The following is a 25,364-nucleotide window of genomic DNA, read 5'->3' as shown; positions in this document are numbered from 1 at the left end:
TTTTTTGCTGCAAATATAACCGTTTGTGCTTACAACATTTCGCTTAGAATCTGGTGACATAATTAAGGTGACTGGCACGTGATTTTTTCATAACATAGTTCACGTGATAGTGATAGCATGTACAAGCTTTATTTATTATAACAACAACGATGGCCTGTGGCGGAGGTTCTTCGACTAAACTGAGGACATGGGTATGTATGGGTATGTATCATGGGACTCGCGGCCTCTTAGAATGTGCCGGCTGCGGCTGCGATGAGACAGGGGAGTATGTAGGTTATGGAATTGTGGGGATGTAGGCCGGCTATAAACAAGTGCTCATCGTGCGTCCGTCAGTTCACACAGAAAGTTCCTCTTCGTTTGTTTCTTCATTTAACGTCACACCGGTCAAGAGCAACAGGTGAGTCTTGAATAAGTTCGTTGTTTGATTTCTTTTGAATAGTGATGCTACGGTAACTGTGCGCGTTCGTTAAGTGTGTGTATAAGTACCTACGTCCTAATTGTTTAGCCACGAAAAAATTGAAAACGCGAAAAAATAAAATATTAAAGAAAATTGAGAAATAGTTCCTATATAAAGGATCCCTACAACTCATAGTGAGAATGTGAAAAATCAAAATGCTCTTTATCATTTGATTCATCACACGATTTATGATTTCAAGAAAGGTCGTTTTTAATGTATTTACTATCACGAAGAATGTATATATACATACATAGTATTATACATGGAGAAAATGAAAAAGGAAAATTTACCTAGATATTAAAGCGATATTTACAGTTTATCCTACTAGCCCGTTGCTTCGTGAACGAAGATGATAAAAATTACAATTTGGACCCGAATTTGTAAAAATAAAACCCCAGCAGAAATAAATTTACTAGGTATTTTAATTGATATTACAAATTTAATTGTAAAAATTAAGAAACTTGAAATAATTTTTAAAAAAACATGTCCAAGCTTAGATTTTTACAAGTTACATATTAAATTTTAGTATTTCTACGGTAAATTCAGTCATATACAATCGAAAATTGTAATTTTTGCGTTGTCCTAAACATTTTGTTTTCACCGTGTAGATACCTGTATAAAACTATAATTTCTTCCCATTTAGTTTTAACAGATTCATTTTAAGAAAAACCGACCAAATTAGAGTACGACTCGCGCACTGAGGGCTTCGTACAAACTTGTATGTAAATAGTTTGTCCGTCACGGGAATCGCGTCTCGAAGTTTTTCCTCGATTTTTCCGAATATGTTTTACTCAAGTCTCTCCCTCCTGCCAAATCAGTCCACCAAAACGTATAATTACAATAAAAAAAAATTACGGATTTGTCCCTTTACTTGTGCTTCTTCCAAATCTCATAGTTCTAAGTCAACGTGATGTACCCTATCGGGTTTGATTCCCTTGCGGCAGTTGACTTAGAAGTTTGATTTTTTCACAGCTACAAGAGATTGCAGACCTGAATATTTAGTACTAATTTCAACTTGATACCTTGACACGTTCCTGAGAAAAAGTCTTGACAGATAGACCACTGATTGTTCTTAATATATGGGGTGCATGTAAATGTTTTTCTTCACAGTTTGACTAGAATATCTTATTTCAATTGCCTATTCATATTAATTATTATCTTTATAAATCATTTAAAGGGTTGTAGGGTAAAAATAATCTTTATAATGGCACACAATCTGATCTACTTTTTCGATTTTGTTTATCCTCTAAATTAGTCCACTTAACTCACGTAGTTTGGTTTACTCGCTTTAGGAGATTCATATTCTTTTGTACTATAAAATCGAAATTGAGTTGAGATGAACATCCCTGTATGATGTAGCTAAAGGAATAAAATAAGGGTAAAATCAATTGAGATATCTCCTTTAGGAGTGATTTTTACAAAAAGATGCATTGTCGGGTATGCCAATTTTGTCTTTGTTTTTTTTAACTTTGCTGGATTATTATTTCTATATATANTATATATATTTATTTATTATTATCATCTATTATGCACTTATGTATTTGGATGTGACAATGGTATTGAGATTAAGAGAATACAAACAGGTTAATGTCATTCTCTATTTTGTAATTTCGACAGTCGTACTGGTCTATGAGGTTAACCCCCCGAAATCCAAAACTGGTAAAGTTTTTTTGGAATTTTCAGTGGCATCTGATTTGACCATAGTATAAAGAAGTTAATGAGTTAAATTAATTATTTTGTTTATCTCTTAAACCGGTTCATTTAGCTGAAGATGTTTGGGTTACTCGCTTAACTGCTTATTGATATCTCCAATCGTCGTTGCAGTATCTTTATCGTATCTAAATTATAAAAGGGCTTTTTATGAAATCTTACATCACCAACAGTAGAAAATAAAATTCCTATGAGAATAATTCGTTTATCATAGTCGAATAGCATCGAAATGGTGGAAAATATTGGGTTTAAATTTGACAAACATAAAATATATGGGATCATAATAATATTGGCGAGTATTTAAACAATAAATTGGTGGTCTATTAGGAAGTTGTGTTGTAATGAACAACGCATTTCTTTGTTAACATCACTGTAGCCTAGAAAATAGTGTTTGTGTTAGTATCAATTAAATAAGAAATATTTAAAAATATAAATACCCATAGAATTACCTTTCAAAGGTCACTAGTGTACGGTACCGGTTGTTTAATGTCTGTAAGAATTTACAGCTTTTTATAAAAACTCTATTTAATGGTTAAACATCAACAGTCTTGAGATCTATTTATAATTCAACAAAATAAAATTCCAACTTTAACATCATCCGTACTACGATACGTCTTTTTCAGAAAGCCACTTTCTCAAATAAGAAACTACTCAATAAATTTCTGTTGTAAAGGCTTTTGAACAATGAAAATACTATTTAATGAAATTTTTGATGAAAGTAATTGGAGGTAAACATTTGTTTAATGTATTCACCTTCTTTGGTTGGTTAATAAACAAGTTAATCTTATTTAATATTCAGTAAATGTACGCTAGCATTTATTTTGTGTTTCTGTAATTTTCATAAGCTTAAATTCAAAATAAGTAAATTAAGTTTTAATTATAAACAGCGTTTGGAAAAAGTTAATGTAAACAGAAAATGAAAGGAATAGAACTATTCAAAAATGTATGTTACATCATAGACTATAAGGGTGCCCGTATACGAACGATTGCAGTCGGTAAACTACCTACCTGAAATGATTTCAACAATATACAGGAACTACTAATTTATTTAAATTTGTTATTGGTAATAGTTGTTAATAAATAGTAAGAATTGCATGTATTAATGACTTTAGATACGTTTAAAAGTTATGTTAAAAATTTTATGTGACTTTAAACTTCATTTAGTAGGTAATTAGTATGAAAGCTGATGTTTAGAGTCCCGCGTTAACGTCTTAACTTATGGCCTTAAATGTATTAATAAAAATAAATTTGCGTCTGCACAATAGCACTTTGATGTTTATGTTTTCCTTTTAAAATAGATGAAATACTCTTTTTACAATTATATCGCATATTATGTTGTCGATAAGTAGGTAGTACATTTATTAAGCTTGCACGGTTTACCTTATAACTAATATACCGATTAACTTTCTGTAATAAAACAATACGCCACATTTGAGCTTTGTGTGTGGACGATAATGAAGAGTGAAAGTGACGTTTCGGACTCAATCTATCATCATACTTTTGTTTCAGTGTCAAGTGTTAGCAATTCTATTGGTCTCATTCTGTACAAAAAAACTCTCTATAACGAAACGACATGCACTTGAATGTGTTATAGTAGACAATGGTATAGAGATTAAGAGAATACAAGCAGGTTAATATCATTCTCTATTTTGTCATTTGACAGTTGTACCGATCAATGAGGTTAACCCCCCCGTTATTCGAAATTGGTAAAGTTTTTTTGGAATTTTCAGTGGCATCTGATTTGACCATAGTATAAAGAAGTTAATGAGTTAAATTAATTATTTTGTTTATCTCTTAAACCGGTTCATTTAGCACAAGATGTTTGGGTTACTCGCTTAACTGCTTATTGATGTCTCCAATCGTATATGCAGTATCTTTATCGTATCTAAATTATAAAAGGGCTTTTTATGAAATCTTACATCACCAACAGTAGAAAATAAAATTCCTATGAGAATAATTCGTTTATCATAGTCGAATAGCATCGAAATGGTGGAAAATATTGGGTTTAAATTTGACAAACATAAAATATATGGGATCATAATAATATTGGCGAGTATTTAAAAAATAAATTGGTGGAACTTACTCAATCGAGTTTTCTAAAATTTTTTTATTAATTCACTACGTTTTACAAAAAAGTGCACAGCTGAATATTTGAACTTTATAAAATACATTGTAAGTAAAATAAACCTAACAAGTATGACGATCCATCAACAACGGCCAGCGAACAGACACTGTAGAACTGCATATTTTAATTTGATATCATCAATAACATTTAATATATTTAATATGTCTTTTTTTCTTTGATTATTTTTTTAATATTTGCATAATACGTTATTCTTAACTTTAACGGTGAACCGTCACGTTATGATATCATCAGTAACATAGATAGAAAAGGTTAGGAACGTGGAGGTACTATAATTAGAGTAGAAGAACTAAAAGCGAGAAGATAATAGACAAGAAGGGGTGGTGAGAGATATATTGGAAATAGGAGCAGGGGTAAAGAATAGCAGAGATAGATTACAATTAGATTACTGTTCACAAATGGTTATAGGGACGTCGGATGTTGTAGCGTTAGAAAAATGCGAAGATTGGTTTAAGATGGAAAAGAGTAGAGTGTGTGTCCCACCAGCTGATGATGACTGATGTCAATAGTCACCCTCTAGTTTATGAAAAAGATGCAGAAATCTTTGTGTGGAAATGTTTGACTGTTGTGCTGATGTCCACATAGGAAGCTGCAGGCAAGGTTGAGAGGTATTATGGAGACCACAGAGCACACAACACAGTTGCTTCTGAAGTGTCTACTCTGGTGTGCGGTGGAGGGTATTCTTTTACTCCTCGTGGGTTTGATGTTTGTTTCCTTTCTCACAACCTTAAAATAAAGGCTAAACACCATCTAGAGCAACACCTACACTGATTTTAGCTACGAATCGCCACTGTCTAATTTACTGTAGACTTCAAGCATAGAGAGCACTTTCCAGAAGTCTTAATTAAGTATTTTCTGTCAATATCCACATAGGAAGCTGCAGGCAAGGTTGAAAAGTATTGTGGAGAACACAGAGCACACAACACAGGGGCGGATACCTTTTTACTCCTCGTGGGTTTGATTTTTGTTTCCTTTCTTACAACCTTAAAATAAAGGCTAAACATCCTGTAGAGCAACACCCCCACTGATTTCAGCTACGAGCCGCCACTGTCTATTTATATTGTAGACTTCAAGCATAGAAAAGCCATTCCAGAAGCCTTAATTAAGCATTTTCTGTCAATTTTCTTATTAAACGATCCTTGTTTCACGTCAGAAATTTTAACAAGCTCTGTGATATTAAACGGTTGCACAACGGACGCATAATTTTGTTGTCAAGAAAGTGCAATTATATTCTGATTTAGACCGATTGTATGTGGTCGCAGTGTAATCCTGAAATAATGCATATCACTTTCGCAACGTTTATTCATTTTCTTGCAGCAATTTGAAAACAAAGAGGAGCACGGAATGGAAATGTTACCTCGCGGGAGCTGTGACACGAATCCAACTCGCTAACTACTGTTTGCGTGCACTGCGAATAATTAGCGAGCGCTGTTTCTAAGATACGATCACACACGTACGTCAAGATATGTATCGAAACGTTTGCGACAATTAACTTGGAAATGAAACAAAGAGACGTATATCCCTCAAAATGAAAAGAAAATGAAAAATACAGGGTGTCCCATTTATAATAATTAAAAAAAAAGACGATGGCTTCCTGACACAAAATACAACAAAAAAGTATTATACAATTTTTCGATCCAGTGACAATTGAGCTCGCAAATCGTCTTTGTAAATTTGAACGTACAATTTGTTTCATTACGGGCCTGGATGTAGGCGACTAACGTCGCTCAGCTGATCTAGTGTGGATGTAACAAGTACCTATCGGGAAGAAGCCAAATGCACTTCCACCTTGTAAAAAAAAAGCGTACCTTTTATTAAAAATGTTGAAATTGTCTGCTTCTATGCAACACTGACAGCGACGTACCCAGTTGCTGCGAATTTTGGCCCAGATACCGGGAATATTTCGAATTATACGATAGGCATTGGTAATGTAACTCACCACCAACTGACGGTTGAATAAGAACCCTACTAGAATGCACTATCACACTACTGATTGTCTTTATTGTAATAGTCTTTTATGAAATGTCCACTAAATAAATAAACTAAGACTAACAAACAAGTAAATTCCACAACAATCCAAAGCAAACTGAACAACTTGTTAGAAACTACGGCATTATGTGTATTTATTCCAGTCACTTAGTTTTTTATATATAATGTAAACAAAATAACCAACTTGGTCCTTCTGGACACATCCTTGTATTACCCCACGTGGGGTTAATGAGCCCTGCCAGGCAAAACTAACGTTTAACACATGTGAATGGTCAAACTAGGTTTGCATCTTGTCTCAACTTTTACAACCATAACACATACATTTGTTTTCGTACACTAGTATGTTATGTTACAAACCTATACCAAACGCTGGATGGTCAGGGTTGTTTGTGCTCCGCTTCTAACTATTCCGTAGTCGTTAAAATTTCTTTTCTATTTAAAATAACAAAAAAAGAAATACTTTTGGGTGTTTCATTCCCACCAGCCAGTAATGCTGGTGGGCGGGCAGTCCCTCCGGACTATGCCGGAAGGTAGGGCGGAAGGTCCTCTTCAGCCTGCTTTCAGAAATCGTGGGAATGGGTGGGTGGTGGTGGTTGTTAGGGTGAGAAAGACCAGAGGGACGAAATGAAGACAGAAGAGAGTGAAAGATTATCTGTGGAATATTACTGCCTCAGCATTTGCCTATGTGGTCCAAGAAAACCACAGAAAAACTTGGACCAAGGCAGACGGACCCGGAATCGAACCGGCGTCCTCCCGAATGCTAAGCAATGGTCTAGACCTCTAGGCCATGCCGCTCGGTTTAAAATAACATAATACTCGACGTCATGGGCTACATTAGGTCCACTTCAGTTTACGATCATGGGATTTTCATCATCATAGTTTTTCTAACATGTTCAGTCATCTAATGGACCTTAACGCGAGTGCATTTTCTTCGGCTGATCCGTAACTTAATACCAAACATAAACATTACCCCAAAAAGCAGGTATTTTCGACCTACTGAAGGTGAATTTTTCTACGATCAGCTGGCAATCGTAATTAATTTGTGATTGTGCAGGGCCGGCATCAAAACTGTTATAATTTTTTATTTTGTTTCAAAAGTCAAAAGTGTTATAACATTTTAAGTTCCAAATGTCCGTAGGAATCTGTGGTATAAATATTAATTATTATAACTGGGACACCCTATATATAATACAAACGTAAAATCATGTATGTATACATGAAGTAGGTACCATCATCATTTTAAGGCCTTCGGCTTCAAAACTGGTTGGACGCACATCTTTTAAAAAGATAAATTAGGAACAGGATTGCTTAATTCCTTTTCATATGTTTTGTTATTGAACGGAGCTAAAGTGATCAATTATCATTCGATTAATTATTGGCCAAAAACTAGTTTAAATTACAAAGCAAGCCTTAATAATTACACACTCGTGTTATGGCTATATTGGAAGGCCCCGGTCAAGCAAATGGCAATTTTGCAACATCAAGAAAGCAGTCGTGTGTGATTATCCCGTTTTCGCCCGTAAAACGAAAGAGTAACGATGTTCTGCATAGTTACATAATTTCGTAAAGTGAATGTTCTGTTGGAATATAAGAGCAACGTTCATATTTCATATGAAACATTTCATCACATCGTGGTGGTTACCCAATGCAGCATCTTTGTGGAGTCCGACGTGCTGATGTTTTGATCATTAAAATAAATGCATGCAATAAAACGTATAGTCATCTTTATAATCCATAAATTAAAGGCGTCAAATAATTAAAATTTTAATTGAATGTATTTAGGTACTTACTTGCTAAAAATATAAATGCTACCAGTTACTGATATATATATATACAAACGTGTATACATATAAATGTATATTTTGTTAATGAGAGCTATTACTTGAAACCTCAATAGGCATATTAGTTATAAATAATTGGTAAACATTTACGTATATATTAGTAAATTCGCTTAACAGAAAATAAGCATTTTTCTATTATGCAATTTATACGTGGAAATGGCGATTAAAAGCGTTTTCATTTTGATTGCAAAAGGTTTAATAAGTAATTAATTAATAATANGGGCTATAATCAAAGTCGAAATATAGATCATACTAAAATTAAATCAGAATTAACTAACAAATACACAACTAGGTTAAACAAAATACTTAAAACACTTCTATCAGGTAGAAACAAAGTTAAAGCTATTAACACATATGCCATACCGGTACTCACTTACTCCTTCGGGATAATTCGTTGGTCTGATACTGATTTAGACTCACTTAATAGGCTAACTAGAACTAAGTGCAACAAATACAACATGCACCACATACACTCTGCTGTTGAAAGGTTTACAATCAAAAGACAATTAGGTGGAAGAGGAATAATTGATATTAAAAATCTACATTACAAACAGATTATTAATTTGCGGTCATATTTTAGAGCAAGAAGTGCTGATAGTTCATTACATAATTCAATCTGTGTCATTTCAACCTCTGGTACATCACTAAACCTTAATGATGTAGATTTTAATCCTGAGAACAAAATTATGAAAGAAAAATTAAAAATTGAAATGTGGAAATCAAAAGTGCTTCATGGAAAATACCCGAACCAACAACAGCAGGAACATGTAGATATAGAAGCTTCTAATATGTGGTTAAAAAAAGAAAACATATTCTCAGAAACTGAGGGATTCATGATAGCGATTCAGGACAAAATAATAAAAACAAAAAACTATGAAAAATATATTACTTATTAAAAATCTCACAATTTCATCGGACGCATGTCGAGCATCTCGCAAAACAATTGATCACATCACTGGGGGTTGCTCATTTTTAACCAGCCGACAATACCTCAACAGGCATAATAATGTTGTTAAACAGATACACTCGCTGTTAGCCAAAAATTTTAATCTCATAGATCAGATAGAGCCGTACTATAAATACAAACCACAAAATGTATTAGAAAACCATTTAGACAAGCTTTATTGGGATAGAGACATAATTATAGACAAAAAAGTTAATCATAACAGACCTGACATCACACTGACCATCAAAGAAACTAAAACAACCAAGATGTTGCTGTACCAAACACTGAAAATCTTAATAAATAAACATATTGAGAAAATTCAAAAATATATTCCTTTGGCTGATGAAATAAAAGAATGTGGAATCAGAACACAGTTAGAATTATTCCAATAATAATATCATCAATAGGCGTTACACCTAAAATATCACAAGCTAGTCTGGTCGAGCTGAAACTGCACATAATTCTACAGAAATCAGTAATCCTTGATACATGCGGAATAGTACGCAGATTTCTTAACAATATTGACATATATCCTGAACATAATTTTATGGGTCAATAAAGATTATCCAACCAAATACGAGTGATACATCGCAGTAATAATAGGATACCATTATCTGAAAGGGAAATTATAAAACAAGAATTTAGAATCATTTTTCAAGAGTACGAAGAAAATATCATGGAAAACAATATACCGGCAAAGTATAAATAAAAAAATTATTTAAACGTTTATTTATTATTTTAAACTAGGAAGTTGACCTTTGAAATACTGTTTACCTTGGAACATAATGATTACAATTATAAAGAACGGAAGAAGTTATCTATCTAATCTAATATAAAATAAGAAGGGAACATTGGATATAGTTAACAGCCGAAGATCAGCATCTTTATAGCGCTTCTTTCAAAAAGAAACTCATTATTTAATTAAATAGGCACTTCAAAGAAGGTGAGGTATTAACAGTAACAGACAGTTGCTATATCGTTGGTTTTAATTGAAAAATAAAAGAGTGTTCACAAATTACGGGGATCACGGAAGTTGTTTGTTCTGTGAAGCAGATAACCTTCATGACAAAAATATTAAATGGTGTAATACTCATGTTGGATCCTAATTACCACGTATGATATCATAATAATTTACATGTCAAGTGCCGTTCTGTTTGAAGTGCATAAGTACATATGTCAAAGGTGTTTAATGTAGTTATTTTGGTTAAATTGATGTAAAAGGAAGTGTCCTGGAAGAATTTAGAAGGGTTAATTACCTACATGTATGTACTTCTAGACAAACGTTAGAAATTACACTTCTATTTACATGTTTATTTAATCGTTGTATTTAGATAACAATAAATATGTTTTTAAACCATGTTGTTGACGATTGTCGTATACAATTGCGCGTTTCATGCTAAACTTCCACTTTATTCCTTCTTGCGCGCGCAACTTCCATCCCCTTCTAAAATTCTACTCTCAACATGCCAAAAGAAGTATGACTTCAAAAGTAAAATGATTAATAATTTTTTGATAAATGGAGAGACTAAAATCTATATGGGATTGAATCGTGAAATATTATTTTAAATAAGATATCATTATTGGCTCCAATATTGATACCATCATTTTTTTTAACGCTCTAGTATCTTCATTTAACATTAAAAATGATGATCTTTTATGAAAATAGAACAAAATAATTCGAAGTGGTCTGTATTCTGTCGAAACTGCCAGACGCGGATCGCGATTTCAATCTTTTTGGATCTCATCAGCGCGTCGCAGGCAGCTACGACAGAACACAGACCAACCTTTACCTACTGTCTTAACAGCACGTTTTCGAAAATACCACAAATGGCGTGGTGAGCGCCATCTGTAGTACGATGCTACATTTGAGGATTACGTATGCTCCAACAAGGTCCATTTAAAAATATGGATATCTATTTGCTGAAACTAATCCCGGCATAGCTCACCTCAACGTGATAGGCACGTTACCGTAATGGAATAAAATAATTCGAAGTGGTCTGTATTCTGTCGAAACTGCCAGACGCGGATCGCGATTTCGATCTTTTTGGATCTCATCAGTGCGTCGCAGGCATTTTATGAAAATCTTTGGATTGAATTTCAGGGTAGTAGAATAATAACGAGTAACTTTTGTAATTTGTAAGTACTACTATGTTTTGTCACCTTTAAGGGGACAGTTGTTTTCACCCTTGTTATATGTCCCGTTTGACTGAGAATTAATCCGAAACTTATTATTAATAATGGACAACTCTTTTTAAAATTTTCAATCAAATTATAAATAAAGTTAAACAATTATAATTTTTTCTCATTATCTTAATGTAGGTAGTTGATGATATTTTTCACCTTGTCCAATAAAAAATAATACTTAGGTACCTACGTAGTTAAACATCAAATGATTATTGCAATCATAAGTATAGTTGCAAATTGCGTCATTGAACCATTTAAGGTGGGTTCATTAATTGCTGTATTAAGTTTGATCAGATTGTTATTGATGTTGTTTATGCAACAAAAACAGGTCAATCGGAAAGGCAGGAAAGCAAGCATATAATTTGGTAAAGAAGCGCCAATTATGGATTAACTGTGGATTGTGTAACCCTTTTGATAGCTATATATACTCCTTTCAATACAATCTAATGAAAACAATGTTCGCACTTACAGTAACCACTACTATAATTATTTAGCCATCGACTTGCACAAGCTTATCAAGTGCAACAAACTTTTGGACACAAATAAGCGGTTTAAGGAAAACGAATTACGAAGCAGTAGTAGTTTCCTTCATAATTTATATCCCTAATCCAGGTAATTACTCTTAATTGCAAACATTGTTGTAAGATAGTAGGTAATTTTGCAAATATTTTCCAGAAAATTAGATATTTGTTACAAAAAATTTCAGTATTTTTTTTAATTAACACTTTCATTTTTCGATTGTTGAAATTGTTAAGAAATGATGAGATAACCATACAATTACTTATACTAAAGTTAAATTAAAGTTTTAAATATAGTGCAACATTATTATAAAGATGTAAGTTTGAACCGTTATTTACATGTAGTGAATAATTCTGAAACTGCTGAGCTGAAATAAAAAATGCTTTGACTGATAGAAAAATAGAAAGTCAACAGTGAGGTAAACCAAGTTTGACCCAAAATTGACCCAAAATTTTCCAATATTGGACCAAGCATGACAAGTGCCTGGCTTGTTATTTTGGTCCAAGCCTGGTCTACGACTGGATAAGCAACGTCAATACCAACGAACAACATTTAGTAAACTTGGTTTTAATGTTTAAAACGTTCTGAGATGTTAATTTTTTGCAAAATTATTGATTTTTATGTTACCAACATTTACTGATGTTGTCGGATAATGAAAATTGTAAGAAATTCGTAATTAATTCCTCGGTATTTGAAACTGCATAGCTTGGCAAAACCTTAGTGTGCCGAACCTTGGCTGCCCACTACTGGACCAGAATTGGCATAACTTAATGTATCGAAGTTTGGCATTTGAGGATTCGCCGAATATTGATCCAATATTGACAAATCAATGCTTAGTTTCACACTACTGGTCCAGGTTTGGACCTGTCGTCAACTCCGGTATTTCATACATGGGTTATCTTCGCTACTTCTTAATTTGTATATGGAAGATACGATTAATAGTAAGTATTAAAGGCAGGAAAGATAGCACGCTTATGATTACATTCGCGGATGATATACTGGTATTATCATCTGCAAGAAAGAGTTAGAAATAGCTTTAAATAAAATGGAAGCGGTAATGATAAAAAAGTATGGTAGGCAGGAAAATTAATAAAAATAAAATAAAAATTTTGGCATGCTAGGGATGTAAAAGTAAGTTTTTAGGCTAGGAGACGAAAAACTAGAGGATGTCTCGCCAACTTTCTATATTTACGAAGCCAGACAACTTAGGATGGAGAAAGCGCTGGATTTACTTACATATAAAACACAGAATACCATAAGATCGGGGCGCTTTTAACAAGAAGAAATCGCTTTTATGTCCGTGATTGGTTAATTTAAAAATTTGGAGGGTTATTCACTTTGTTCGAGTCATATCTACTAATAAAATTTGACCCGGCCATCTCGAAGGACTTTGGGTTAGAGTCGTTAAAATTATTTTTATTTTTTGAACTCAGTCATAATCTCACTGTTACGAAGAAGTGGAATTAAATGAAACTGCATAAGTATGTTTTCATTTACCATCATGGTAAAGGACGTTGAATTAAATTTACTGTTTAGTGTGCTATTACTTAAGGAGAATCTATTTTTGCTTAAGGACAGTATAATATTTTTAAAATCTAGTAATTGACAGCAATAGAAAAACGTTTTCATGTGTTTTCACAACAACGCGTTAACCTTCTAACACATGCACATTTTACACATTTCTCATTAACGCATTCTTTTTTCAATAATATCAGGTTCGATCATCACTTTTCATCGCTGTCGCATAAAAATGTGACCTTGCAGAGATGCCTTTCATATTTGATGACAGATGTGGCGTAAGCTAATCAGTCAATGTGGAGAAATGAGAACAAGATATTTTTTAATCATATTACTTCTTCGATGAAGATGTGAGAACTGAATATCTTTTTTTTTTTACAGTTGAGAGGGCAATTTATTTACAGCTGACGTTTATGATTTCTATTTGCTTCATTAAGCGTAATAAAGTAGATTCATGAGAGGTTGTAAAGTATGTAAGTACCTACCTATTATTAGAATGGGGGCTAAAACAAAAGCGATGCTGCGTCACAAAAAAGAAGGGAGGGGGTGAAAAATATGCGAATTTTGCGTGACATACCCGTAGGAAAAATTTCCATTCTATTTCCATTAAAAAAGTGCCATTTAATTACCAGTGATAATAATTAATGGTAATAAATGGAGAATTGCCAAAGGGATGAATGGGATTTCCATTCCTGAACCCAATGGAAATCCTAGTGTCAATTCTTTATTTTTTACCTTTAATTATTGTTAGTGGTAATTAAATGACATTCGTTTTAATCAAGATGAATACCTATGAGTTTTTTTTTATAACTTGCTTTGACAATCACATTAACTTCAGCGCGTTTTTCTCCATTTTTTTTAATAAGTTTTAATCATCTCAAACCAGATGTTCTCCATTTTTAGGTACCCAATTGTTTTTCCATTTATATTGAATGGTTTTAAATAGAATTTATAAATTTTGCATTGGTTCCCATTGAAAATCAATGGAAATTTTTCCTATGTAAATATTGATGGAATTAATGTAAATGGAAACAATTATTTTTCCATTTATGCCAAATGGGTTTGAATGGAATTTACAAATTTTCCATTGATTCCCACAGAAATTCAATGGAAATTTTTCTACGGGTAACTTCTTCTTAAAACTTTTCTTTCACGGTACTGTTGTACTTTATCGTGATAAAATAATGTGGGTGAGAATAGATAACAATAAAACCCTACAATGGTTGTTAACCAACAACTATTTACATTAAAATATATGTATATATTCACAATTTTTATTAAATAATTAACTTTTTCCCGCGGTTTCGCTCGCAGAAATTAATATTGTTTCTACATAAAACCTTTTAACTCCCAATTTACCCTTACAGCGTTTTAATTTTATGTAATGTCATCCTAGATTTCACATACAAACGTAGCAAGAAAATTTCATCCTTAAGGGTCGATTTTTAGAAATTGTCTAAACACGTATTTACTTAATTTCAACAATCAGCAACCTTCGACTAAATCCGAGTACAAATAAAATATACCCCAAGGAAACCTCTTTTCATTTGAATAATAATATCAAATAGCATATGCACAAAGTTTCAAGTAAATTCAATTACAAATAAAGTATGTTCTAAACAAAAATTGCAACACCTTTTGAGATTGAATTTTTTAAAATGTTGAGATAGGTCTTTCAGAAATTAAATGAGAGACCATTAAAACCAAGTTTTCAAGTAAATCTGACCACAAATATTACATGTTCCATTTAAACATTGCAACTCCTCTTCGCCACTCATCCCATCCAACAGAGATTGAATTGTTTAGCCAGTTTCGAGTAAATCGGACCAAAACCAAACATGCAAACTTTTTCAAACCCCTTTCAGATTCCTAAAGAGGTAGAATTTTGTAAAATGTTTAAATAGGTATGTATATCACTAATTTTATATGAAAGAGCATTAAAGCCAAGTTCTTAGCTATTACGTTTTACATTTCATCATTAAGGGTTGATTTTTAAAAATTGCCAAAACACGTATTTCCTTAATTTCAACAATGAGCAACTTTCGAGTAAATCCGAGTACAAATAAAATATACCCCTTGCAAAATTGCATTTGATTAATAATATCAAACAGCATATATACCAAGTTTCAAGTAAATTCAACCACAAATAAAGTATGTCCCAAACAAAAATTGCAACACCTTTGGAGGTTGAATTTTTTAAAATGTCGAGATAGGTCTTACAGAAATTAAATGAGAGACCATTACGATCAAGTTTCAAGTAAATCTGACGACAAATAATATATGTTCCATTTAAACATTGCAAATCCTCTATACTACTCCTCCACCCCCACGGGAACGGGATAAAAAGTATCCTATGTCCGTTTCCTGGTTGTAAACTACCTCTCCACCAATTTTCAGTCAAATCGGTTAAGCTGTTCTTGAGTTATAAATAATGTAACTAAAACGACTTTATTTTATATATGTACATTTAAATTATATTCTGTTAAATACTAAATTTTTTTGCTAACGAAATGGCCATCAGTTTTTCACCTCTTCAAAAGTATAAAGTGTATTATACGAAATAAAGTGCATGCGATTGCTCATGTAGTGACAATATATAAAAATGTATGCATGTATATATATGGACTTGGTGACATGGTTCAAGTTTGGTCAGCACTGACCGTGAAAGTCGTATCAATTACTGACTGCGGCTTCGGTCATCATTGCATTGCATACATAACCCACATACGGTTCTTCTCCGGAAGCCGCACCAGTAAGTATTAAGTCCGTCTCTGCTGGTCATTAAGCCGTGTAAAAATAGCTACAGTGGTGTTTAAAAAAGCTGGACGAACATGGCTGCTTCGATCAGAGACTCGTGCAAATTTTATTTTATTTTTATATATTTGTTTATCAATCTAATAACAAAAGAAAACAAAATTGTTCTAGAATGTTATCATAAAGAAAAAGAATATTTTAGAAAAAATCGTCTGTTTTTAATTATTATTATAAAGGTTATGAGTAGGGTTGCCACCTTTTCAGGCTTTACATAAAGTATTTCTCGACTAAAAGGTTAAAAAAAAGTACTCAGCATAAAAATAAAGTATTTTATTTTTTGTTTTTAAAATCATATTTTTTGTTACACCTAGCAGCCAGTAACAAATTGCTGTTGCTCTTAAATACATTAATAGTCTCTAAACATGGCAAACAAAGATTTAAGTAAACTAAAAGTTCATTTTTAATTAGTTTTAATGAAGCTTTATTCCTGTCGCCTCGCCACTTTGTGTTCATAACAGAGAATACTCTTTCTGTAAATGCTGAAGTGGCCGGAACGGACAGCAAAAGTGACACTTCTTTGAACAGATTTGGGAAATCAAGTTGTTCCGTAAATGTGGTTTGCCATTTTTCTGTGCAATATTATTGATGTAAAAATACTCTGAATTTCGAATAATCGCTTACAAAATTACGATGTTTACTTAAGGCTTTAAATAAAGTATTTTTGCGTACTTTATGTGTCTTGTAAAGTATAACGTACGTACAGTCGAAGCAGTACAATACTTTATAATAAAGTACGGGTGGCAACCCTAGTTATGAGCTGTTATTTTTTCCGAGTATAGGCCTTATATATCTCTATAACGTCTATAAATTTCATTCGAATCGGTTAAGCCGTTTTTGAGAAAAAAAATATTTTCTGATTTTTCGTTTTTTTTTGATTTATTAAAATACCAAAATAGAGGTCTAAAATTTTCAGGACTAAGGTATCTCATTAGTACCAATATACTTTCAAATATAATCTAGATATACGCCTGGGGCCGATTCACTATCCTTACAGTCCTATGGCCTTTGTGGGAATTCAAAGCAGATATAGGGTTAAACTAGTTTACTATTTGGAATGCCATCAATAATTGATGTTTCGCTTTCAGGGCTTTGTCAAGATTGTAATCTATTAAATAAGGTTGTTATTTTCATGTCGATAACAGTTACTCATATTTGAACACTACTGTATGTTCATTTTAAAGAGTACGTACCTATACGTTACCGTAAGGAATCCGGAACATACGGCGTTAGCATCCGTCAAACCCACTTCTGACACAGAATACTAAGGGCCGATTCATCGATGATGGAATACGGTGTCATGTATTGTAAATGGCTACCTGATTGATTGACTTTATTTCAAGTAATTGTGGATGTTTGGATGACAGTTCTATATTTACTTCAGTTATTTCCAAATTCAAAGTTATTTAATCCAGAAGCAGTACTAAAGCTTTTAAACATTGGAGAGTAATGTAACGATTTGATGAATAATGTGAGGCCGGTGCTCAGAGCCCCCACAAAATAGGGATTCAACAAAACTACCCAATTTCATTTGTTTTTTCTCATTATTCTATCCTTTTATATTCTTATTTCACTTTCTACCTTATCTTGATATAATACCTCACTTTTTTATCCTACTTAAATTATGTTCCATGAGCTTTTTCGTATTAAATATCCACAAAAATCGAAATCCTACAAGAAACTGATAAAGCACACAAAAATTTGAGGAACAGTCGAAACGCTATGTAACTTTTTCCGGCGAAAGTAGGACAGAAAAAATCTGAAAGCGATTTTTAGCCGGAAGTAGATAACGCTTTTGAGTAGTAGGTACAGTATTGTGTATACATTTTGTAAATTACCAAATTTGCATACTCCAAAAGGGTTTTTATGTCTATGGGCTCTTGACAGTTCAATCTGGCGCTCATTGCAGCCCGTTTGAATACAGCAGAACAAAGAGTATTTAAAAGTAAAACCATTTGGTCGTCGTTTAGTGAACCCGACTAGAAATTATTTAGAAGCAGGTTAGCCCGATATATGTGAGGACCTTATAAGGCTGTCCAGTTTAAGGAATTCTCAGTGAGGTCCTAATGAAGACTGAATAAAGATATCCGATATAAGAATATACTTATCAGGTCCAAATCAGGATGTCCACAGTTTATCCTATCAAAGTAAAACATTGATGAAATCAAGTTTTCCACGCTAGGATTTTATCAGGAATAGATCATTTCATGCTTTACAAGGTAAATATAATTAAATTCTGATCAGGATTGAGTGTGGATAAACTTGATTGGCCAGAATTTAAATATCATCAGATGACTATCGAAGAGAAAACGGATTATCCTTCTTGTTAAATGTCAATTACAATTTTACCAGCCCTTTTATACGATGTCAGAAAATTTTTATCAATAAATCTATGGTTATCTTAAAACTGGCCTATTTTAATAATGAATTTGCGATCAGGTTTTGATAGGGTTCTTTGAATTTCCCTATTAGGTCCTAATTTTTATTTCCTTATCAGGTCCTTTTTAAAAAAAGCGCAACAGTCCTACTCATATCCACATAGGGTGGTCTTTATGAATCGAGCTTATACCCTGTCAGGACTACGATCATAATTTTTAGTCCACGTTAAGGTCACTTCATTGAGATGACTGTCCATTGTCCATATCTCACGCATGGCCACGATTATGATACCTTAAATACCACAAAATTATTAACTTTCGCTTAAATGATTTATGTTCTGAACTGGGACATTCACCGTAAACATATAAATACATATATCGAGTTCACGATTGGCATACCCTATTGAACATCTTCGTTTTACTTTCTTCTCCGTTTGTTTTTCTCCAATGTACCAGGGTCATAAAGTTGCTATTCCACTTTTCGGAGAAAGTTCCTTCGGTACCTGTTTACCACTAAGCATTTTATCTTTATCAAGATATCATTTAAACGATCGCAAGTCCTCAAGATATTTATTTTGCACTGGCTATGCGAATATTTTGTCCGCATTACTGAATGAAATGTTTTTGTCTCATAATTCATTGACTTTCGAATGTAAGCATTCTCAGACATTAATTCAATTCATATTCCAGGAGAACTATTAAATTCCTGCGTTCTTTTCAATGAAATTTCTCAATAACTCAGTCGTAATATCATTCATGTTGTTTACTAACAAATTGAATCATAATGTTTCCTTATTTAAAACATATTCTGCTAATTGTTCACACTTATTTTTTGATGTATTAGCTAAAGGATTTAGTAGAAACAAGTAAAATAATAAATTATATGATGGTCATACAAAGATATTCGCAATAAATATACGGTATAATATGAGAAATTTTCGTAGTATTAAGGCAAAAAAATACTCGTACATGTCTTCGTGATTTTCTGGAAATGTAAAATGTTCTCAGGTAGATATTCTGGAACTTACTACTGTAAAGGGAATATCAGCACACCTGTTAAATCGAAAAGACGTGTTACTTCATTTTGGGATGGAAGAAGAAGAAGAATAACAGCGAAGTAGACTTATTCGATTTATATTTACAAATATTTATAAAGAGTAAATCTCCAAACGAATGATTATTAATAACTAACTGGTCTTTGGTCCTTGGTCACTGCTTATATCTAAAACACCAAACTAGGAAAAAATGCCAAGGGTGTGACGAATGTCACCATTGATAAATTTTCAAACTCAAACATTTTGAAGAGAGGGATGTTTATAACCTGTGAAAAATCCGCTACATCAACAAATCAACAAACGTCACTTTCTAAACATTAAACCCATAAAATAAACACGCCATAATAAAAATGAAACTGTATTGAGTTAAACGTTCAGTGTACTTAAACCAGTTTTTAAAAAGAGTTTTGAAACTTTAAACTAACTTTTATTGGATAAATACACTTGCAAATTATATCAATAATGCTACACTATGTGCGTTAATTACACGATAATAATTGGAACGTTGAATTAATAATAATTGAATTGATTAAATCTGAACAAAGTATTTATACGTGGTGAAAATTACTACGATAAGCATATTGCTATCTGAGTCTGTTATCCCTGTGAACCGCGTGGGCTAATTTGCTGAACATAAACTGTTCACATGCATAACTATTGGAGATCGTAAAGGATCCTTCCTGGACCTTTACCTCTATAAACTAGTTTAATTGATGCCATCCTCGAAGGGTCCACTATTAAACAAACAGAACGCCGCCTTGTATGTTTGCAAAGTATTCTAAAATTGCATACAGGAGCTTTACTACCTTCATCAAGAATAACGGTCTATACTCTGAACACATAGCATGACTCGAATATATATGTTCATAAAATACTTTTTCCTTTGTTACAGATTCAATATGTTGAGAGAAATTTTGCTCCTAGTCGTGGGAGCTGTCCTGATAACTGCACAGAGGAGACTGGCTTTACCTGATCCTAGAAGCTGTGCAAATCGTAAGAATATCATGAAATAGTCCTTCTTGCATTGATAATTCTTTGTCACTTTGTACTGTGACTTCTTCAGAAGTTAGTTGAAATATTACTACGTATCTACTAACATAAAAACACAAATGGATTATTGAGTAAGGTATGATGTTCAACAAAGGTTGAACAACGGGGAGTTTTTTAAATCCAAGATAAAAAAAATTAGAATCACATAGACAAAAAGACGAATAGTGGAGACGAAAAAATGTCATTAGATTTTACGAATTTACATCAGTTAGTCCTCGTCTGCACCCTTCACCCTCATCTTACAATTAGCAGTGCCTAGTATTTGAATAAGGGTTTATGTAATTGTGCAACTTCTGAAGAATCGTCAAAATGTTCTGAAAAATTGTAAAGGCAATAGAAATGTATGTTACACTACTGTTGTTACATTACATGTGTAACTGACACAATATTGTTTGAATTTTTATAGCAACAAAAAATATTTAAAAACGATTATTGCACAATTTTTTAATTGATCAACTAGGCGCCGGCCGTGAAAGCCTACATTCAACAATTAATTTTTTTTAATATTTAAATTGTTCGTGTCTCTTAGAGTATCTTAAACAAAATGCTATAATTTTATTTTTATAATCAATAAAAGAAAGTATTTATTATAAGTTCACATTTCTTTGCCTGTTTCCCCCAAAAGTTAACGAAAAAATCTGATATAAACGGGTTGTGTGTTATCAGAAGAGGAAATTCCCTTCCCCTTTGCAATTCAAAAAAGGTAAAAAGAAAATTCTTTAGGTGTTCGCCATGCTACATACAGAGACGCTCGAGGTGTGGCCCATTCCTATTTCTTCAGCTGGGAGCATCCGCCAACAAGAAACTTAGAGGTTGACTGGTTAGACGCCCGTAACATTTGCAGAAGACATTGTATGGACGCTGTTTCCTTGGAAACTCCCCAAGAAAATGAATTCATAAAACAGAGAATTGCGCGCGGCGGTGTGAGATACATCTGGACATCCGGTCGCAAGTGCAACTTTGCCGGATGTGATCGTCCCGATCTGCAACCTGCCAATGTTTTCGGATGGTTCTGGTCCGGTTCCGGAGTCAAAATTGGTCCCACCAGCCAGAGAAACACCGGCGATTGGAGTCATACCGGAGGATTTGGACAAGCACAGCCCGATAACAGAGAGGCTGCACAAGTGCGTATTCAAATTATTGTTAAATAGGTATTCATAAAGGAAATTAAAGCGCTAATGGAAAAAGCCTTCAACAAATGCGAAACGTTACGCGTAATATATACGTATATATGGTCAGTTTTGGTCGTTTGGACGTGGGTTTTTTTGTATGTTACCTAACTTTTAGCAACCCTGTATGTATCTCCTACTTCGCTCGCAGTTTACTCATTATGTACTTAATTTTTACGATGAGACTGAGTGAATCTTAACTTCAAGCATAAGTCCAAACTTAATCTTGACACAGTCTTCAATCCATTCTTAATAATTATGAGATTACTTACTGGGATTCATCGCCATGTGAATTCTACCTACTGAAACCTAGATGGACCCTCGGTTGGAGTTGCCTTTCCAAGTTTCACACGAAACTGCGACAGCAATCCTCAAGGTGGCAATCGCACTGAGACAGGTGCTAGCTGCTATTACTTATGAAATGTTGTAAAGAGGACTCTAACCGATTGACTATCTCAGGGGTGTAACCATCAAACACGCCAAATAATTTACTGAAAGTAGACACAGGCCATGAGAGCCTAAGATATTTCATCGTAATTTGTTCTTTCCAACAGTAAAACCCTCATGAAAATTTGTAAGGATTCTTATGCATCATCATCATCATCATCATGATACGGTCATCAGTCCGAAGACAGGCAATTCAATTCTTTCTGAGCTAACCTTCCACGCTTCTTCACTCGTGTTGTTGTTTCTTGTACGTCTCTATCTAGTCCTTCATCCTGCCATCCTAACTATCCTCTCTCTTATTGACTTTACCATCTGCATCAGCGATATTTTCATTATCATCCTCTTCTTTGTTTTATGCAGAGATGCGATTTGTTGAGAAAAGCATTTTGTAATTCATTTAAAATACTTTTTCAAACGTATTTTCTATTTGTAAAATGCAAAATACATTTTTGCCTTTAAAATTTTTTCTAGTATTACCGATCAAACATTATATAAAATGAGGAATGAAAGTTGCTTACATTGACTATTGAAGGTATTAGAAACTTAAAAGGGGGCAATCTAATTCTTTAACTAAGAGAGCCTAAAAAATTCTAAACTCCTTGGAAATGGATAATCTAAAATATTGGATCCATATTATTTTCCGGGTTCAATGTCAAGTTTCATGTAGTTCCAAATTGATATCAGTACCTGTCAAATCACCAATTATCGTACCTTTAGCAAGGAACTACGAAATTCTATGAATTACGACAAAACAGTTCGCAAAACAATATCGAATTGATATACGCCAGCTGTGTAAAATTAAAAACTACAAGATATTGTAGTGTGCTAATAAATACGTATAATCCAAAATTCTTAGAAAACGATTCGGAAAACTTCACTTGTTAGATGAACCCAAAGCTAAAGAAACTATGGATTGCATTTTTTTTTCTTATTACAATGTGCAAAAGATTAGAAGCAAAATGGGGTTGTAAATATTTTGATATAAAACAATTGATGTTGATTTTACATCAATAAAATTATTTGGAACCCTGCTTCGGCTCTGATCTTTAGCAGAAGTAAATGTAGAAAATTAAATAGGTACAAAAAATACAAAAGGGAAATCTATTTCGTATTTTACATTTGAAATAACAAATCAAAAAAGTATTTGCATTTTGTATTTAAATACTTAAAAAAAAACATTTTGCACATCTCTAGTTTTATGTCCGTACCGCTATTCCGTCCTGACTTATTTGGTTTCCTAAATAATGAAAATCGCCTGCTTTTTCCAGTTTTCGTTATCTTTCTCATAGAAATCGTCATGATGTTTGGGTTTGTGTACTAAACGACTAGGAACCTTTTTAGTTTCGGTCTGTCTTCTTTGTTCATTCTTTCGTCTGTATGTCTGTGTGTCACACAACTTCTATCTTCTCAGTTAAATAAGTATTTACCGAATAAGATATTCGGATATTTTATTTTGTTTTTTCCTGATCTTTTGTTAAACGAGATCTGACATTACATATTTCTTGATTTTTTTTATTGTAATATTTAATTTTAAGTAACTCCTAATCCAATTTTAGTAAAGCTTATATTTACTTTGTTTCAGGGTAATGATGAATCCTGCCTTGCAATTTTAAACAATTTCTATAATGACGGTCTTAAATGGCACGACGTCGCTTGCCATCACGTTAAACCATTCGTTTGCGAAGATAGCGAAGAACTCCTTAATTTCGTCGCTTCTCGCAACCCTGCTCTTCGTCTGTAATAAAATTTTCTTAACTGTTTTGCTTAATTACCGTTTACAACGTTCGACAGTAAGAGAAATTAGTACAACAACTAAATTATTCGTTATTAAATTACATTGTACAAAGTGTATAAAATAATTTCCGACGAACGCTAATTTGTTAAATTATTATTTTCTTCTCCAATCATTTTTTTGTTAATTAAAGACTAAAAGATGTCGATGCCTTTAAGCAGACTATTCATCCAAGTACACATATAGTACATAATATTTAACAAAGTATTTATTTAGGTAATTAAATTCACAGATGCAATTTTATTCATACCAAAAGCTCTTAATTACCACTTCTGTCTTACATTTATCTGCTCTTGTATATTATTTCCTTCCTTAATTTAAAGATAAGTTTTGTATTTGTAAAATTAAATTATGTTAATATAGTACACTCTATTGATAAATTTTACAATTTTTATTGCCTTTCCCTATAGCCTATAGGTACAGAATTCCAAATTCGGCTTTTCAAAAAAGCTCACAAGGAATAATTAAAATGAATTGTTTTATTAAATCGACAAATCGATATACACTCACATTTTATATATAATTAATTATTATGGACCAGGGGGCATCTAACGGGGGCGGTGTTCAGAAGAGGGTGGAATATCTGATAGTGACCTTTTGACCCGCAAGATACAAAGCTTTTATATTAAAGTTTAAACAAGTACAAAACATCGTTAGGTAAGTTATGGGACACTTTTCATTGAAGAGGATAATTTTGTAACCTTCGTACAATTTACTATCTACATATAGGGAAAGCTCAGTAAAATTGTGGTTTTCGTGAACAAATGATCATCTTAATTAATAAGGTAACATAATTACAATTGGCTGCACATATAGAAGATTATTTGTGTCAATCTAAAGAAATTCTTAGCCCACTCATTTGTCCTTCCCCAAGGATCTTCTTCTAGTTGATACGAATATATTGTAGTCTACCAATCGTGTTGATCACTACTTAAACTTAACGCAAAGACCAAATAGGTAATTATTCCTGCAACGGTCTAAAACAAAAAAAGAATTAAATGCTTAGATGATGAATAAAAAAGGTAGAAACATTTGTCTATACATACATATAAAATATACGAAATTACATAAAAATAAAACCAGCCCGTGTATCCCTATCAAGGACTACAGCGAATGAGTGAATTTTGCCAATATCGTAAAAGTCTTTTAAAACTTAATCAATGGCCTCTAGACAAAAATTTTCAGTCTCTCTCCAGGCTCTCAGAGTCTTTCAGAGTTTTTTAGCGTCTCTGAGAGCGTCTCTCACAATCTTTCATAGTCTCTCAGTTATTGCCTAGGTGTTTTTATGGATCTCTCACAGTCTCTGTATGAGAGACTCGAACGATAAAATTGTTAATTCAGAGATTCGAGTCTCT

The 25,364-nt window shown here is 33.0% G+C and overlaps 1 protein-coding gene across 1 annotated transcript; it reads left to right on the top strand.

Annotated features, from left to right (window-relative positions):
• Positions 1-288: 288 nt before the first annotated feature.
• LOC108739204 lies at positions 289-24,367 on the top strand. Its single transcript, XM_018472995.2, has 4 exons — positions 289-397; positions 20,444-20,544; positions 21,325-21,725; positions 23,800-24,367. The coding sequence occupies exons 2-4, from the start codon at positions 20,451-20,453 to the stop codon at positions 23,956-23,958; spliced, it is 654 nt and encodes a 217-aa protein (XP_018328497.1). The 5' UTR covers positions 289-397; positions 20,444-20,450; the 3' UTR covers positions 23,959-24,367.
• The last annotated feature ends 997 nt before the right edge of the window (positions 24,368-25,364 follow it).

Source organism: Agrilus planipennis, unplaced genomic scaffold, assembly GCF_000699045.2.
Source record: "Agrilus planipennis isolate EAB-ADULT unplaced genomic scaffold, Apla_2.0 scaffold174, whole genome shotgun sequence".
In the NCBI taxonomy this organism is placed as follows: domain Eukaryota; kingdom Metazoa; phylum Arthropoda; class Insecta; order Coleoptera; family Buprestidae; genus Agrilus; species Agrilus planipennis.
Note: the sequence above shows the minus strand (reverse complement) of the source record. Positions and strands in the feature narration are given on the sequence as shown.